The 17,532-nt window shown below is 50.4% G+C and overlaps 2 protein-coding genes across 6 annotated transcripts in view; both read left to right on the top strand.

Moving 5' to 3' along the window:
* Positions 1-9,346, top strand: part of MTDH (metadherin) — a 45,913-nt gene extending 36,567 nt beyond the window's left edge. For all 5 annotated transcript variants that reach the window (XM_068164304.1, XM_068164302.1, XM_068164300.1 and 2 more), the window contains 2 exons: positions 867-1,023; positions 3,475-9,346. In XM_068164304.1, coding sequence (XP_068020405.1) covers positions 867-1,023; positions 3,475-3,545 — 228 coding nt within the window. In that variant the 3' untranslated portion in view covers positions 3,546-9,346. The remainder of the gene's footprint in view (positions 1-866; positions 1,024-3,474) is intronic.
* A 7,547-nt stretch (positions 9,347-16,893) lies between these two features.
* LAPTM4B (lysosomal protein transmembrane 4 beta) overlaps positions 16,894-17,532 on the top strand; it is a 60,011-nt gene continuing 59,372 nt past the window's right edge. The window contains exon 1 of the mRNA XM_068164316.1: positions 16,894-17,030. Within this exon, the coding sequence (XP_068020417.1) occupies positions 16,935-17,030 (96 nt within the window). The 5' untranslated portion in view covers positions 16,894-16,934. The remainder of the gene's footprint in view (positions 17,031-17,532) is intronic.

Below are 17,532 nucleotides of genomic sequence, written 5' to 3' on the forward strand. Positions count from 1 at the left end.
CAGCCAGGTCATTGATAAGGACAATAGACATGTCCAGAGAAGGGCCATGAGGATGAGCAGAGGGCTAGAGCTCCTCTCCTGTGAGGACAGACTGAGAGAATTGGGGTTGTTCAGTTCAGAGAAGGGAAGGCTCTGAGGAGACCTTCTTGTGGCCTTCCAGTATCTGAAGGGGGCTCCAAGAAAGCTGGGGAGGGACTTTTGAGGGTGTCAGGGAGGGATAGGACTGGGGGGAATGGAACAAAACTAGAAATGGGTAGATTCAGCTTGGATGTTAGGAAGAAGTTGTTCCCTATGAGGGTGGTGAGAGACTGGCACAGGTTGCCCAGGGAGGTGGTGGAAGCCTCCTGCCTGGAGGTTTTTGCAGCCAGGCTGGCTGTGGCTGTGAGCTATAGTGTGAGGTGTCCCTGGGCATGGCAGGGGGCTTGGAACTGGCTGATCCTTGAGGTCCCTTCCAACCCTGACAGTTCTGTGACAGTGAACAGAACTGGGCCCACTACTGCAGTACTTGCTGGCTGCTCTTGCAAGTATCTACAAAGATAAAAGTTTGATTTCTTCTGGGGTTTGTGTTGTGCATTTAGACCTGGGCAGTTTGCTTTGCAGCCAGTGGATGCATGTCACTGTCTACCATCTCTTCTGTCTTCTGGACTATTTGTTGGAGTCTTAGTGATTTATTTTTGAAGGCTTTCTTTGTGTGTTCTGTATCTCAAGAATCATGTGTGGTTTCTTTGTGAGCAGCTAGAAGAGCTGGCACTAGATGGCAGTCAGGGTCTTGAACACCTTGAAGGCTTTGAATATTGACTTCATGTTGATTTTCTTTCCTGTTTTTAACAAACTTCTGGCTTTTTTCCCCCCTGTTTTTCAACCAGCCTGAGGAGGCTCCTTCACTTGCTGTTTCTACTGAGCCATCTGTAATTGTATCAGAGAGTGATTCTGACAAGATCACTTCCCAAGTGCCACAGATGCTGCAACAGACAGATATTTCTAGTCCCAATATTAAGCAAAACAGTGTGCCTCCTCCACAGAGTAAGTATCTCTCAGTACAATTCCTTTGCCTGAATTTGGGGGGACGGGTGTGTTTGCTTTTCCTTATGTGTGGATCTAGTTGGAATGATTTGCCCTGAGCTTTGATTGCAGCAGAGTATCACCTAGGTAGTTGCATTTCACATTTAGATACCTTGCCATGGCTTAGCTTGCAGTGAAGAGCGTGGGCAAATGTGCTGTCACTGGTTCATATGCTTGAAACATAGGAATATGGGATGTGTCCCCAGCAGGAGGAGGACACAGAGCTGCTGGACTGAGTCCAGAGGAGGTCACAAGGATGATCCAAGGGCTGGAGCAGCTTTGCTGTGAGGATAGGCTGAGGCAGCTGGGGGTGTTCAGCCTGGAGAAGAGAGGACTCTGGGGGACCTTAGAGCTGCCTGCCAATAGCTGAAGGGATCCTACAGGGAGGCTGAAGAGAGACTTTTTCTGAGGGTGTCTAGAGACAGGACAGGGGGGAATGGTTTGGGGGAGAACAAGGTAAGACTGGAGCTGAGGAAGAAGTTCTTCAGTGTGAGGGTGGTGAGACTCTGGAAGAGGCTGCCCAGGGAGGCTGTGGCTGCCTTATCAATCAAGACCGGGTTGGATGAGCAGCTGAATCGATTTGAGAGGCATGCCTGCCTGAGTCCCTGGAGGAGATGATCACTGAGGTCCCTCCCAACCTGAGCCATTCTAGGACTGACTGAAAATGTCTGTTTGCCTTGCCCAGTCCTTAACAGCCATTTGGAGATCCTCTTGGCCAGACTGCAGCTCCATGCTGTGACTGAGCAGTTCTGCCAACTCGCCTGCTTGCAAGCCTTCCGTGGAACAGATGGCTGCTAATCTAGCAGTTGGGAGGATAGCAAACTCCCAGAAATCTGGGGTAGAAAAGCACAACTCAGTCAATTTTCAACCCACTGGGTTGGGCTTTTTTTTTTTTTCACTTCTTAATTCATCAACAACTTTTTCAATATACTTCCATGAAATTTAATAATCTTGGAAGAAAGGAGTTGCTGATCTGGGAGCAGGAAGGTGTTGGGTTGTGCAGGTTTGGGTTTTGTAACCTAACATGCATCAGGCTGAACTTTTGCAGGTCTGTTGCACACCCTGCTGTGCCCAGAGATGCCAAATGTGTGCTCCATGGTACTCAGCAGAAGTCCTGGTATTGAAGTGCTCACCTGGGGAGGCAGAAAAGGGAAGTCAGGATGGGGCTTGAAATTTAGTGAGCTGGAGCACCTCTGCTGTGAGGACAGGTTGAGGGAGCTGGGGGTGTTCAGCCTGGAGAAGAGAAGGCTCCAGGGAGACCTAATGCATGGTTTAGTTGGTTGGGTGGTGTTGGATGATAGGTTGGATAGGTTGGATGCGATGATCTTGAAGGTCTCTTCCAACCTGGTTTATTCTATTCTAACAGCAACCTGCCAGTACCTGAAGGGGGCGACAAGAAGGCTGCAGAGGGACTGTTTGCAAAGGCCTGCAAGGACAGAACGAGGGACAATGGCTTGAAATGAGAGCAGAGCAGATTTAGATTGGATGTTAGGAACAAGTTCTGCACCAGTCAGATCCTGGGCTGCATCAGGAGAAGTGTGGCCAGCAGGGCAAGGGAGGTGATTCTCCCCCTCTGCTCAGCTCTGGGGAGACCCCACCTGGAGTACTGCCTCCAGTTCTGGAGCCCCTATTACAAGAGGGATCTGGAGGTGCTGGAAGGTGTCCAGAGAAGGGCCACAAGGATGATCAGAGGGCTGGAGCACCTCTCCTGTGAGGACAGACTGAAGGAGTTGGGGCTGTTCAGTCTGGAGAAGAGAAGGCTCCCAGGTGACCTCATTGTGGCCTTCCAGTATCTGAAGGGGTCCTACAGGAAGGCTGGGGAGGGACTTCTCAGGATCTCAGGTAGTGATAGGACTAGGGGGAATGGAATGAAGCTGGAGGTGAGGAGATTCAGGTTGGATGTGAGGAGGAGGTTCTTCCCCATGAGAGTGGTGAAGCCCTGGAATGGGTTGTCCAGGGAGGTGGTTGAGGCCCTGTCCCTGGAGGTGTTTAAGCCCAGGCTGGATGAGGCTGTGGCCAGGCTGATCTAGTGTGGGGTGTCCCTGCCCATGGCAGGGGGGTTGGAACTAGATGATCCTTGTGGTCCCTTCCAACCCTGACTGATACTATGATACCATGAGGGTGTTGAAACACTGCAACAGGTTGCCCAGGGAGGTAGGTGAGACCTCATCCCTGTAGAGAGATTGAAGGTCTGGCTGGTGCCACCTGATCTAGCAGAGGATGTCCCTGCTGACTGCAGAGGGGTTGGGCTGGATGAGCTTTGGAAGTCCCTTCCAACCCAAATCATTCTGTGGTTGTTTTGAACAACTTCATAATCCTATGGGGGTGTCCTCCCCAGGATTTGAGATGTCAGCTCTGTGTCAACTTCCCTCCCCAGTCAGTCCTAACTCTCTAGTTATGCTTTGCTTTTAGCCAAGTCTGAAGAAAGCTGGGAATCCCCCAAGCAAGTGAAAAAGAAGAAGAAGGCAAGGAGGGAAACGTGAAGCTGCAGAGATGGACACACCTGTGGCTGAATACTGTCAATGAAGATCATGCTGTTTATGCAATAATTTGTGAACATGTACAGAATTTTATAGGAATTGAAACCAATTTTTAAAGAAAACCAACCAGAACTGCTGTGAACACAACCATCCTGAGAGAGGAAATCCAAGGCAAAGCAAACTGTGCTGGAGCAAAGCAGCAAACCTGCTCCACGGGGAGGGGGGTGGAAAGACTTCTCTGAAGAGTCTCAACTTTTGGAGAGAGAGAGAAAAGAGAGAGAGAGAGAGAGAGAGCTCTTAATTAAAAACAAAGTGTAACAAAAACAAACTGGTTTGACAACAGTGCTCTGTTTACAACAGATTCAACTCATCTGCAGCTGTGGAGGAAAGATGGATTTCAAGGAAAGGTTTAAAGGAAGAACAAAACCAAACCACCAAACCTAATTGTCTCTCCAATAGTGTCGGGGTGCTTCCTGCCTCTGCTGAGGGGCTGAGAAGCACAGAATGTCAAGCATCTGATAGCTCTTTCATGCCTAAATCCAAGTGCTTTGATTGAATTCCATAATCTGCCATATCTGTCCAGGAAGCTGGTTTAGCAGGGTCTGCTAGCCAGGAGAGGAATCGCAAGTGCAAGAATCATTGAATCATGTGTACAGTCCAAGGCCTTCGTGGTTCATTCTATGAAGTTAACAACAATAAAACCAAGCAAGCAAGCAAACAAACCAGAATCTGGCTTTGGGTTAAAAGCTTGAGAATGTGATTTGAAACTTGAGTTAGCGTGGGCTCGTGGAGTTAGTTTTGATGATGTCTATTACCTTACTTGAATTCTTGGGAGATCCATTTTGAAGAGTGCAGCCAAGGTGCAGAACCTTTTTGGGTTGGGTTTGTGGTTGTTTTTTTCTCCTTCATTCCATCCAGCTCTTGGTTGATCCAGACTCCCAGATAAAACTCTTCCTTCCAACCTCCAAACTCATGGAATGAATCCAAATGAAATCTTCCCTTCCCTTTAATGCTTTTGAACTTGCTATGCCTGATTTTTTTTTCCCTTCTGCCATACCAAATTCTCCTCTCTGCTCCTAAAACCCTGAAGAAAGCAAAGTAAATATTTGGGGTTTAACCCTACCCCATTGGTTTGTTCTCCATTCCTAAAACCCTCAAGAAAGCCAAGTGATGTTTTTTTTCCCTCATCCCCAATTCTGTTCTGTTCTCTGCTCCTAAAACTCTTAAAGAAAGCAAAGTGAGTTACTCTTTTTCTCGTCCCCAATTCTGTTCTCTCTTCCTAAAACCCTGAAGAAATGAAAGTGAATATTTTTCCTCATCCCTAATTCTGTTCTTTGCTCCTAAAACTCTCAAGAAAGCAAAGTGAATTACTATTTTTCTGATCCCCAATTCTGTTCTGTTCTCTGAAGAGAACAGAAGAAAGCAAAGTGTTTTTTTATCCCTCATCCCCAATTCTGTTCTCCATTCCTAAAACCCTGAAGAAATGAAAGTGAATTATTTTTTCCTCACCCCCAATTCTGTTCTGTTCTCTGCTCCTAAAACTCTTAAAGAAAGCAAAGTGAATTATTTTGTCCTCATCCCCAGTTCTGTTCTGTTCTCTACTCCTAAAACTCTGAAGCAAAGTGGATTATTATTTTTCTTGTCCCCAATTCTGCTCTCAGAAGAGAGCAGAAGAAAGTTAAGTGGGGTTTTTTTGGTCTCATCCCCAATTCTGTTCTGTTCTCTGCTCCCAAAACTCAAAGCAAAGTGAATTACTCTATTTCTTGTCCCCAATTCTGCTCTGTTCTCTGAAGAGAGCAGAAGAAATCAGTGTTCTTTTTTTCCTCATCCCCACTTCTGTTCTCTCTTCCTAAAACCCTGAAGAAATGAAAGTGAATATTTTTCCTCATCCCTAATTCTGTTCTTTGCTCCTAAAACTTTCAAGAAAGCAAAGTGAAGTACTCTTTCTCTTGTCCCCAGTTCTGCTCTGTTCTCTGAAGAGAGCAGAAGAAATCAGTGTTCTTTTTTTCCTCATCCCCAATTCTGTTCTCTGCTCCCAAAACTCAAAGCAAAGTGAATTACTCTATTTCTTGTCCCCAGTTCTGCTCTGTTCTCTGAAGAGAGCAGAAGAAATCAGTGTTCTTTTTTCCCTCATCCCCAATTCTGTTCTCTCTTCCTAAAACCCTGAAGAAATGAAAGTGAATTATTTTTTCCTCATCCCCAATTCTGTTCTCTCTTCCTAAAACCCTGAAGAAAGCAAAGTGAGTTACTATTTTTCTTCTCCCCAGTTCTGTTCTGTTCTCTGAAGTGAGCAGAAGAAATCAGTGTTCTTTTTTTCCTCATCCCCAATTCTGTTCTTTCCTTTCTTTCAGAGTTTTAGGAGCAGAGCTGAATTATTTTTTCCCTCATCCCCAATTCTGTTCTCTGAAGAGAGCAGGAGAAAGCAAAGTGGGGTGGTTTTTTTTCCTCATCCCCAACCCTGTTCTCCATTCCTAAAGCTCTGAAAGAAGCCAAGTGATTAATATTACTTTTGTGTGTGTGTGTGTCTGTGTGTGTTGTTCTCACACAAATGACTTTGAATTTCAAAGGTCTGTTGGAGAGCTAAAAGTGGCTTCAGACAGCTTTAATTGACATTGTCAAGACCAGTTATCAGGAACACATTTTTTTACTGCCTTAACCTGTAGTATGTAGAATGTGTCTAGAGTTCTGGACAGGAATTAGTGTTTTTTACATATATATATATATTAAAAGGACAATAAAAAACCCCATGCAAGCATAGCAGCTGTAAAATAAAGACCATTTCCTGCTTGGAAACTGGTGATGAAAAACGGTGTTGAAGGTTTCTTGTGGTTTTGAGGCCTGGCAGGTTGTGTCTGGAAAGTGCTTGCTCAGCCATGGACGCTGTAAATAGCCTTCCCAAGCTTCTGGTGACCCAGGATGGAAGTGAATTCAGTTGAACAACAGCCCAGATTATGTTTTCTTTTTCCTTAAATAATTGACTTCTGGTTTTTGGGGGTGTTTGGTTGGGGTTTTTTTGTGGCACAAGCAGAATTGTTAACAGCTGTAACTCGTGGTCCTGATCAACAGCCCCTCGGTCTTAATGTACTTGGCTGCGAGCTTGCACCCATGAGGGTGGTGAGAGACTGGCACAGGTTGCCCAGGGAGGTGGTGGAAGCCTCCTGCCCTGAGGTTTTTGCAGCCAGGTTCCAAGGAGACCTTCTTGTGGCCTTCCAGTATCTGAAGGGAGCTCCAAGAAAGCTGGGGAGGGACTTTTGAGGGTGTCAGGGAGTGATAGGACTGGGGGGAATGGAACAAAACTAGAAATGGGTAGTTTGAGCTTGGATGTTAGGAAGAAGTTGTTCCCCATGAGGGTGGTGAGAGACTGGCACAGGTTGCCCAGGGAGGTGGTGGAAGCCTCCTGCCTGGAGGTGTTTGCAGCCAGGCTGGCTGTGGCTGTGAGCAAGCTGCTGTAGTGTGAGGTGTCCATGCCAATGACAGGGGGCTTGGAACTGGCTGAACCTTCAGGTCCCTTCCAACCCTGACAGTTCTGTGATTAATGAATGCGAGGAGCTGGCTTTAATTGTGCTGAGAGTGCAGCTTGCTCCTGGAGAGATCTCCTAGTAACTGAGTACTAACTGGCACAGTTTTGCCCCTTGTGTAGCAGGAAGATGTGACAGTGGGTTGGTTGAAAGAAATTGAGCACATTGCCAGTGTTGATTGGGTTACTGGGAAGGGAGGAATGCCTGAGACCTGTCCTGTCAACTAAACCCAGACCGAAAAGCCCAGAAGCTTGAGACCTGAAGTCCGGCTTTGCAAGGAGGAAACAAACAAGGTGTTAGGAAGGAAAAAAAACCAAACCACAATCAATCATGCAGAGTCCTTTGCATGTAAATAATATTCTCGTTGTGCTTGTCTTCAGTGGGGTTGCCAGAGCACCCTTGAATTCAGGTCTGTGATGTCTCTGTGTGTCCAAACCGTGTTGCCAGTCTGTGTGTCGTGCTGCAAGCCTCCGCTCGAGGAAAACACAGAAAGGTTTTGATGGCAGCAGGGAGCGCCCCCCCACCCCCCACCCCGAGGGTGTTCACTGCGCAAGTTCTTCTCCTGGAGATCCAATTGGTGATGTTTCTGAGTTAGTAAAGCTTGTAACTCTTGAATAGCTTCTCCCTGGCGGGGAGGGAGTGAGGAAGAAGAAACCAACTAGCTAACAACACAGGAGCCCTGCTCATTAACTGCTCCCACTTAACAGCGGGGTGCCAACGCGGAGCCTCCTGTTCAGCAGCTCCTCTTCCCTTCCTGTGCGCTTGCAACGTCTGAGGAAGCGGAGCTTGCTTCATTTGGCATCCTTGGAGAGCTTAGCAACTGTCTAGTAACTGTCTAGTCGCTGTCCAGAAATAGAAGCGTGCTGCTCTGTGTCGTGTTTCCAGGGCCCCAGCAATGCTCAGTCCTGACCAGACACCGAATCCACACTTTGCTGCTTGGGGGGAAATGGAAGAACAGCAGGGAAAGGAACTTTGGCATTTGAACCTTGTTCCTGCATTTGGCTTGGCTTTTTCCTTTTTCTTTTGCCTGTTTGGTTGGGGGGGGTGGAGTTTCCCCTTTGAGGTTTTTCCCCCCCTTTTCCTTTTTTCCCCTTTCTTTTTCACTCCTGTTTTACCTTTTCCCTTTGGGGGTTTTTCCTATAGGGTTTTTTCCTTTTCTGGAGTTTCCTTTTGGGGGTTTTCCTTTTCCTTTTGGGGGGTTTTACTTTTTGGGGGTTTTCTTAGTTGGGGTTTTTCCTTTTCCTTGGTTGGGGTTTTCCTACTTAGGGTTTTTCCCTTTCCCCTGTTGGGGGTTTTCCCTCTTCCTCTGTTGGGGGTTTTTCCCTTTCCCTCTTCCTCTGTTGGGGGCTTTTCCCTTTCCCTCTTCCTCTGTTGGGGGCTTTTCCCTTTCCCTCTTCCTCTGTTGGGGGCTTTTCCCTTTCCCCTCTTCCTCTGTTGGGGGCTTTTCCCTTTCCCCTCTTCCTCTGTTGGGGGCTTTTCCCTTTCCCCTCTTCCTCTGTTGGGGGCTTTTCCCTTTCCCCTCTTCCTCTGTTGGGGGCTTTTCCCTTTCCCCTCTTCCTCTGTTGGGGGCTTTTCCCTTTCCCTCTTCCTCTGTTGGGGGCTTTTCCCTTTCCCCTCTTCCTCTGTTGGGGGCTTTTCCCTTTCCCCTCTTCCTCTGTTGGGGGCTTTTCCCTTTCCCTCTTCCTCTGTTGGGGGCTTTTCCCTTTCCCCTCTTCCTCTGTTGGGGGCTTTTCCCTTTCCCCTCTTCCTCTGTTGGGGGCTTTTCCCTTTCCCCTCTTCCTCTGTTGGGGGCTTTTCCCTTTCCCCTCTTCCTCTGTTGGGGGCTTTTCCCTTTCCCCTCTTCCTCTGTTGGGGGCTTTTCCCTTTCCCCTCTTCCTCTGTTGGGGGCTTTTCCCTTTTGGTCTTTGCTGTTCTGTTGAATGCTTGGAATGGTTTCCTAATCCAATCTTTGAGGTGGGGGTGGGGTGTTGTTTTGTTGGGGTTTTTTTCCCCCTGAATACTCTGGATTTCTTTGTATGCATAATTTAACCTGGTTGTGCTGATGTGTAACGGGGCAGTCATGGCATATTTTTTCTTCCTTGTGTGGGGAGGGAGAGGTGTACAGAGCTCTGATGTACTTGTTACAAAGCTAACAGCTGTGCACTGCTTTGGAGGGGGGTGGGAGGTTCCTCCTGGTGCCCTTTTGGAAGTCTAAAGCAAGCAAACAGAAGTGCAAGAGGAAAGCACTCCTGCAATATTTACTAAGAAAGAATGTACATATTAAAAACATGTCAAACTTTATAGCAATCCTTCTGGTGCTCTTGTGTTGTACCTGGCAATTTGTGTCTCATCAGAAACTGCTCCCAGCTGGGGGATTGTCCCCTGGACAAGGCTTTGAAGAAGGACAGAGGGCATGGTTTACACAGGCTTCAGATCCATAAGCTGTTTAGTCTGGAGAGAAGACTGAGAGGGGATCTGATCAATGTCTATAAATATCTGAGGGCTGGGGGTCAGGAAGGAAGGGACAGGGACAGGCTCTGCTCACTTGCACCCTGTGACAGGACAAGGGGCAATGAATGGAAAGTACAGCACAGGAGGTTCCACCTCAACTTGAGGAAGAACTTTTTACCCTGAGGGTCACAGAGCACTGGAGCAGGCTGCCCAGAGAGTTGTGTAGTTTCCTTCCCTGGAGACTTTCCAGCCCTGTCTGGATGTGTTCCTGTGTGACCTGCACTATGGTCCTACTTTGGGTGGACTTGAAGATTTCCAGAGGTCTTTTCCAACCCCTAACATCTTGGGATCTGTGATAAGGACAAGTGCAGAGATGATCTCTGAGGTCCCATCTGACCTATGCCATTCTCTCTCATTTAAGACCTAACAGCATCAACTGAGGGAACTGGGGTGGGGGGCAGGGATGTGCAGCCAAGGATTTTAGGCCACACCTTGAGTCCTGTGTCCAGTTTTGGGCCCCTCAATTTAAGAAGGACAGTGAGACTCCTGAATGTGTCCAGAGAAGGGCAATGAGGCTGGGGAGGGGTCTGGAGCACAGCCCTGTGAGGAGAGGCTGAGGGAGCTGGGGTTGCTTAGCCTGGAGAAGAGGAGGCTCAGGGGAGACCTTCTTGCTCTCTACAACTCCTTGAAGGGAGGTGGCAGCCAGGTGGGGGTTGGTCTCTTCTCCCAGGCAGCCAGCACCAGAACAAGAGGACACAGTCTCAAGCTGCACCAGGGGAGGTTTAGGCTGGAGGTGAGGAGAAAGTTCTTCATAGCAAGAGAGATTGGGCATTGGAATGTGCTGCCCAGGGAGGTGGTGGAGTCCCTGTCCCTGGAGCTGTTCAAGAGGGGATTGGATGTGGCCCTTGGAGCCATGGTTTAGTTGTCAGGAGGTCTGTGGTGACAGGTTGGACTTGATGATCTTTGAGGTCTTCTACAACCTTATTGATTCTATGAATCTAACCCTGAAACTATGCAGCATTCCCACAGGTTCTGTGCCCTGCAGGACTACCAGAGCTGCTGCTGCTGGCTGGGCTGGGTGTGGAGAACAAAGGAGGAGAACTTGCTTTCTCAGATGGGCAGCAGTGGGGAGGGGTGGGGGGTGTTGTTGCCTGTACCCCATGGTTCACAGGCTGAGGAAGCTTGGTTGAATCACTGAAGTTGTGTGGTCTCCATAGTCAGTCCCCTCCACTTATGAAACTGGTGAACTTTTCTTTGAACTGCTCAGTTGTCCCAAGTTGAAGGCTTTCTTTAGTGAGACAATGATGCCTTCAATTTTGGTGTGTTCTGGAAAGGAAAATGGAATTGAAAACCCTTAACTTGAAGGGTTTCATGCAGGGGGGAAGGAAAAAGTATGATAAGGAACATCTGCAGGTCACAACAAGCACATTTTCTGCTCTAATTCTGGCATCAAGGGGGTGACTTTTAACTTGGCTGAGGATCTGTAAGCCAGTCCAGGGCAGAGGGTAAGTCATGGACCTCTCAGAAAGGCCTCACCACAATCAACTCATAAAGCAGAGTTGTGAAGACTGTTTCCTGCTTGCTCAAGGACAGCAAATTCCCCACACAGTTTCCACTGGATTTTCAACAGGCTCTGACTTGGACTTCAGTGATTGCTTCTTTCAAATCTCTGGACAGGCTGAAGAGTTGGGCAGGGAGGAATTGAATGAAATCCAGCAAGGAGAAGGGTAGAGTCTGGCATCTGGGAAAGAACAACCCTAGGGATCAGGATAGGTTGGGATCTGACCTGTTGGAGAGCAGCAAAGGGGAAAGGTATTTGGGGGTCCTGATGCACAAGAGGATGCCCAGGAGCCAGCAATGTGCCCTTGTGGCCAAGGAGGCCAAGGGCTTCCTGAGGTGCATTAGAAGGGCTGTGGTGAGTAGGTCCAGAGAGATTCTCCTGCCCCTCTGCTCTGTCCTGCTGAGGCCACATCTGGAATATTGTGTCCAGTTCTGGGCCCCTCAGGTCAAGAAGGACCTCAGGGAACTGCTTGAGAGAGTCCAGCACAGAGTCACAAAGCTGCTGCAGGCAGTGGAACATCTCCCTGTGAGGACAGGCTGAGGGAGCTGGGGCTTGGAGCAGAGGAGCCTGAGGGTGACCTCATGGCTGGGGATAAAGATGTGCAGGGCAGTGTGGGGAGGATGGAGCCAGGCTCTGCTCAGGGATGTCCAAGGACAGCACAAGGGGCACTGGGGGCAAGCTGGAGCAGAGGAGGTGCCACAGGAACAGAAGGGGAAACTTTTTCCCTGTGAGGGTGGCAGAGCCCTGGAGCAGGCTGCCCAGAGAGGTTGTGGAGTCTCCTCTGGAGACTTTCCAACCCCACCTGGATGTGTTCCTGTGTGACCTGCCCTGGGTGATGCTGCTCTGGCAGGGGGGTTGGGCTGGATGATCTCTGGAGATCCCTTCCAACCCTTAATGTTCTGTGATGCTGTGACACTGAGGGCAGTTTTCAGTGTTTCCTGTCACAGCTTGGTTCACTCTGTGCTGTTTCCTTGACCCTGTAGCTGGCAAGCAAAGCTGTGCCTTGAGCTGTGCCTTGAGCTGTGCCTGCAAGTGAAGCAAAGAAAACCCAAGCAGCCTGTGTTCTTAATAAGCAAAAATAATGTTCCTCAGATCTGACCTGGGGATTGAACACTTTGGAACAGTAAGGGAAGTGAAATGTCTTTAAGTGCTTTTCTGGAGTGGGCTCAGCGCTTGGTAGACCTGAGCTGGCAAATCAATACTCTGCTGTTTCCTATTCATGAATGTGCCACAGGGATGTGATTCAAAGTCATCCAAGTTATGCAGCCTGCTGCTAGCAAGGAACTTCTTGACAGTGTTGTAGGAGTGTGGATCTCAATGCAAGTCCTTAGCAGGCACCAGCAGATTCAGTGATTGGGTTGGTAATGATTGAAACTGGAGCAGGGCAGATTCAGGTTGGACACCAGGAGGAAGTTCTGCACAGTGAGAGTGGTGAAATACTGGAACAGGCTGCCCAGAGATGTGGTTGAGGCCCTGACCCTGGAGACATTCAAGCTCAGACTGGATGTGGCCCTGTGCAGCCTGCTCTAGCTGAAGGTGTCCCTGCAGAGTGCAGGGGGGGTTGGACAAGGTGACTTTGAGGGTCCCTTCCATCCCAATGCAATCTGTGTGGATCTGTGTGAGTTTTAGCTTGTATTGGCCTGAGCACAAAAAATGCTCAAGGCTGTGGCAGAGATGGCTGATTGAAGGGTTGCAAAGCCTGGCCTATCAGTGGCAGAGAGGGGCAGACAAAGATACCCAGGGATTGTCTGATGTTTGGAATTTCTGCACTCACATCCCATGATTCCTAGGCCATGGGAAACTTCACAGAACCACAGAATGGGAGGGGTTGGAAGGGACCCCTCAGAGATCATCCAGTCCAACCCCCCCTGCGAGAGCAGCATCACCCAGGGCAGGTCACACAGGAACACATCCTGGTGGGTTTGGAAAGTCTGCAGAGAAGGAGACTCCACAACCTCTCTGGGCAACCTGCTCCAGGGCTCTGTCATGCTCACAGTGAAGAAGTTCTTCCTCATGCTGAGGTGGAATCATAGAATCAATAAGGTTGGGAAAGACCTCAGAGATCATCAAGTCCAACCTATCACCTAATATCTAACACCTTCTGACAACTAAACCATGGCTCCAAGTGCCACATCCAAGCCTTTTGTGAACACCTCCAGGGATGGTGACTCCACCACCTCCCTGGGCAGCACATTCCAATGGCCAATCTCTCTTGCTGGGAAGAACTTTCTCCTCACCTACAATCTAAACTTCCCCTGGCGCAGCTTGAGACTGTGTCCTCTTGTTCTGGTGCTGATTGCCTGGGAGGAGAGACCAACCCCCTCCTGGCTACAACCTCCCTTCAGGTGTCTCTTTCTGCAGGACTTCATCATTTCTCTAAACTGCCTTTATACCTCTCTGGACTTCTAGACTTGGGTGAAAAGCAGATTGTAGCCAGGAAGGGGTTGGTCTCTTCTCTCTAGCTCTGTCTGTGGTGACAGGTTGGACTTGATGATCTTTGAGGTCTCTTCCAGCCTTGGTGATACTGTGATATGAAGCTTTAAGTTTCCTGATCTTTCCCATCAGGCTTTCTGAGTGGAATGAATAATTACACCGGAAACTGCTCTGAGGTAATTAGCATTCACCTTCTCATCCTGCCTTCCTTTCTCTTCTGAGGACATCCAGGTTAAAGCCATTGATGGGAAACCAGAAGCAGAAAGGAGACATGCAGTCTCTCTGTGCTGCAGGATGTTCTAAGCAGCTACATGCTGCCTGTAGCAGCTCCAGAGCCTGGGGCTCCTTCTGCCTGGATGCTGGAGCCCAGCTTGTGCCCAGCCCAGGCTGATGGTTGCTGCTGCTGCTGCATTGCCTTCTGCAGACACAGGATGCTGATGGAGATGCCAACAAGAGGTGTTCCCTTCAGCTCTGTCTCCTGGGTGTGGGACTCACAGGAGCCCCAAGGCCAGATGGGATGGCCCAGCACGAAGTTTGCAAGTGGATAACACATAGGCATAGTTTGGGGCAGATATCAGCTCTCACCCTTGCAGCAGCCAGCCCCAGGCACTCAGGCTGTGCCCCATGGTCCCACCCCAGCTGCCAGGGCTGGGCCTCTCTCTTGCCTAAGCCCTGCTGATCCCCTCCTGTAGCTGCCACTTATTCCTTGCAGCCCACACACACTGTGGAGAGTGAGACTGCCCAAAGAGACAGATAAAAGACTGCACAAGAAGAGAGGGGGATGAGGAAGAAGGCTGAGATGAGGCAGGGTCAGACACATAGCTGACCCCTCTCATAACCCTTTCTGTCTGATCTCCACTTTTTTCCCTTCTTGAGCCCAGTCCTGCAGTCATTCCTTCCTCAGTTTGCAGTCCCCCTCAATTCCCATGTTCCTCCTGTTTGTCTGGCATAGGCCAGGTGACCACCTCCAAAGCAGGGAATGGAGCTCTTCAGTCAACAGCCAGAGACTTTGGGTCTTTGGTATTGTCTCCATTGTCCCTTGTCTGTCATTTTTTAACTCTGTGTCCCCCTTTATCTCTTATCCATTTTGCTTTGAAACACTCAGGTCCTTGGGCAGATAACCCTGATGAGGCAGAGGCTCCTATCTGCCACAGGCACTCACAAGGTGTGTGTGTGTGTAAGGAGTTAGTTTCTAACTTGCTGACTTTCAGGTCTTAGAGGAGAAGGTTTGCTGAGGAGATCAGTGAGAGTCCAGACCTTTGGTCTCCCTACTACTTGTTTTGGCAATAGGGATAGTTCCTTTTATTAGAATGCCAGTGTCATTCCTGAATATCAGTCTGGAAAACACAAGAGGGCATTGAGAGTCACAGGATCCCAGGATGTTAGGGGTTGGAAGGGACCCCTGGAGATCATCCAGTCCAACCCCCCTGCCAGAGCAGGAGCAGAGAATCCAGCACAGGTCACACAGGAACACATCCAGGCAGGCCTGGAAAGGCTCCAGAGAAGGAGACTCCACAACCACTCTCGACAGTCTGTTCCAGTGCTCTGTGACCCTCACAATCAAGAAATTCCTCCTCATGTTGAGGTGGAACCTCCTGTGCTGGAGTTAATATCTATTGCTCCTTTTCTTATCCCAGGGCACAACTGAGCAGAGCCTGTCCCTGTCCCTTCCTTCCTGACCCCCACCCCTCAGATATTGATAGACATTGATCAGATCCCCTCTCAGTCTTCTCCTCTCCAGACTAAACAGCCCCAGGGCTCTCAGCCTCTCCTCACCAGGCAGTGCTCCAGTCCCTTCAGCATCCTTGTAGCCCTCCCTTGGACTCTCTCCAGCAGATCCCTGTCCTTCTTGAACTGGGGAGCCCAGAACTGGATGCAATATTCCAGGTGAGATCTCCCCAGGGCAGAGTAGAGGGGGAGGAGAACCTCCCTGGCTCTGCTGGACACACTCCTCTGAATGCAGCCCAGGATCCCATTGGCCTCCTTGGCCCCCAGGGCACTTTGCTGTCCCATGCAGAACTTGTTGTCCACCAGCACTCCCAGCTCCTTCTCCCCAGGGCTGCTCTCCAGCAGATCCCCTCCCAGCCTGTACTGCTGCAGTTGATTCTTTGTCCCCCAGGTGCAGCTTTACAACCAGGGATAAAGCATTGCTAGCTGTGTTCCTCCTTGCCAAGCTGACTTTTATCTTGGAGTTCCTGTTCTGTGCAGATGTTTGTATGAAATAAAGAGCCCCAAAGAAGCCAGAGAGGGAAACATTCACCTTCTCTTCAGCACTCTATAAATTATGGGGTTTGGTAGGAAGCCAAGTTAGATGGCACTAAATAAACTGTTCTTAAGGTCAGGCTAGGCACAGCGACCTCCTGGTCGAGTTTTCTTCATTGTTTCCCCTGGAGAGTGATACAAGCATCAAATAATTAAATATGCTTGGTACAAAGCTTAGCTTCTACCTGCCTCAGTGCTTGAAAACACAGCGTTGGGTCCTTCCTACCAAGGCTGCTGCTTCCTCCTCCCCCCACTCCCCATCCCTCCCCCACTATCGCGGTGGTTTGCAGAGGGCAATTCCAGCCTCCTTAACAGCAGCGACTGTGGGAGCCGGTTAGGAGCGCATTGCAAAAGGAAAAATGCTCCTGGGGTCAGAAGCCGGGGCAAATCCAGAGCATCCCACGAGCTTTTTCGTATTGAAACGGAGTTTTGTTTCCACTGGCGTACCACTCGAGAGCTGCTGGATGCGCTACAAGCTTTGCTAGGGCAGCACCGGCACGGGGCTGCTGCGGGCACCGCCAGCTCCGGGCAGGGAGGGTGGCAGCAGCAGGGGGGATGGCACAGTTCTGTCATCTGCCACACGCAGCGGACAGAATCAACCAAGTTGGAAGAGACCTCAGAGATCACCAAGTCCAACCTCTCACCCGACCCTAACTAATCAACCAGACCAAGGCACTAAGTGCCTCATCCAGGCTCTTCTTGAACACCTCCAGGGACGTCGGCCCCACCGCCTCCCTGGGCAGCACATTCCAATGGCCAATCTCTCTTTCTGGGAAGCACTTCTCTCTAAGGTCAAGCCTAAACTAGGCAATGCCAGGCTGACAGCCTAAACTAGGCAATGCCAGGCTGACAGCCTAAACTAGGCAATGCCGGGCCGGCAGCTCGCTGAATTCCCTCAGTTTCGCATTTTGCCAGCGACCTCCGGGGTCCTGCAGGCGGCTGCTGGCTGCCGGTGCCCCCTGGCCACGACGGGGTGAGGACAGCGCCGCGGTCCGCAGCCGCCCAGCTGCCGCCGGGGGAAGCGGCGGCGGCTTCACCCCCACCCGCCGGCCGCCGCCGCCGCCTGGGCTGCGTCCCTGCGCTCTCGGTCCCGCCCGCCTGCGGGGGCGGCCCCGGCCCCGGTCCCGCCTCCGCCGAGCGCCGCGGCCAGAAGCACGGAGCGGCGCGGAGCGCGGAGAAGCTGCGGAGATGCTGAGCTCTCCCTGGGCGCGATTCTACTCCAACAGCTGCTGCCTCTGCTGCCATGTCCGCACCGGCACCATCATCCTCGGCGTTTGGTACCTGGTAAGCTCCCCTCGGCTGTCCCCGACCCCCACCCCGGGGATTCTTCCACCCCCGCGGCGATCGGAACGGGCTGCATGGGCAAGCTGGGCTGCAGGGGCAGGCTGGGCTGGTGGTGCTCCGCGGATGGGGTGCCCGCAGCAGCAGCCAAGGCGTATTTCGGAGCTACGCCTCCGAGGAGTCATGTTAGCAGCAGCCTAATGCTCAGCGGCTCCAGCCTTGCCCGCTGCCAACCCGCAGCAGGTTTCCCCCCGGCGAGAGAAGGCTGCGATTTAGCCTCTGCCTGAAGTGGGGAATGATTCATGTCTGTGTTTAAAGGGTAGGAGAGCGGCGGGGGGGGTGTTAGGAAATACAGGGGAGAGGCAGCAGGGTCTTCAGCAAAAAAGCAGTTTGAGGGATGAAAATGTGATGAGTGAAGATGCTTAGAGTGAGGGGAGGGGGGGTTCCTTCAAACTTCAGAGCAGTGTGTCTGAGGCCAGGGTTGCCTGCAGCACTGAATGGTTTG

The sequence above is a fragment of the Melanerpes formicivorus genome, unplaced genomic scaffold (assembly GCF_026170545.1).
Source record: "Melanerpes formicivorus ecotype bairdi unplaced genomic scaffold, bMelFor1.0.p_v2 SCAF_79, whole genome shotgun sequence".
Lineage (NCBI taxonomy): Eukaryota > Metazoa > Chordata > Aves > Piciformes > Picidae > Melanerpes > Melanerpes formicivorus.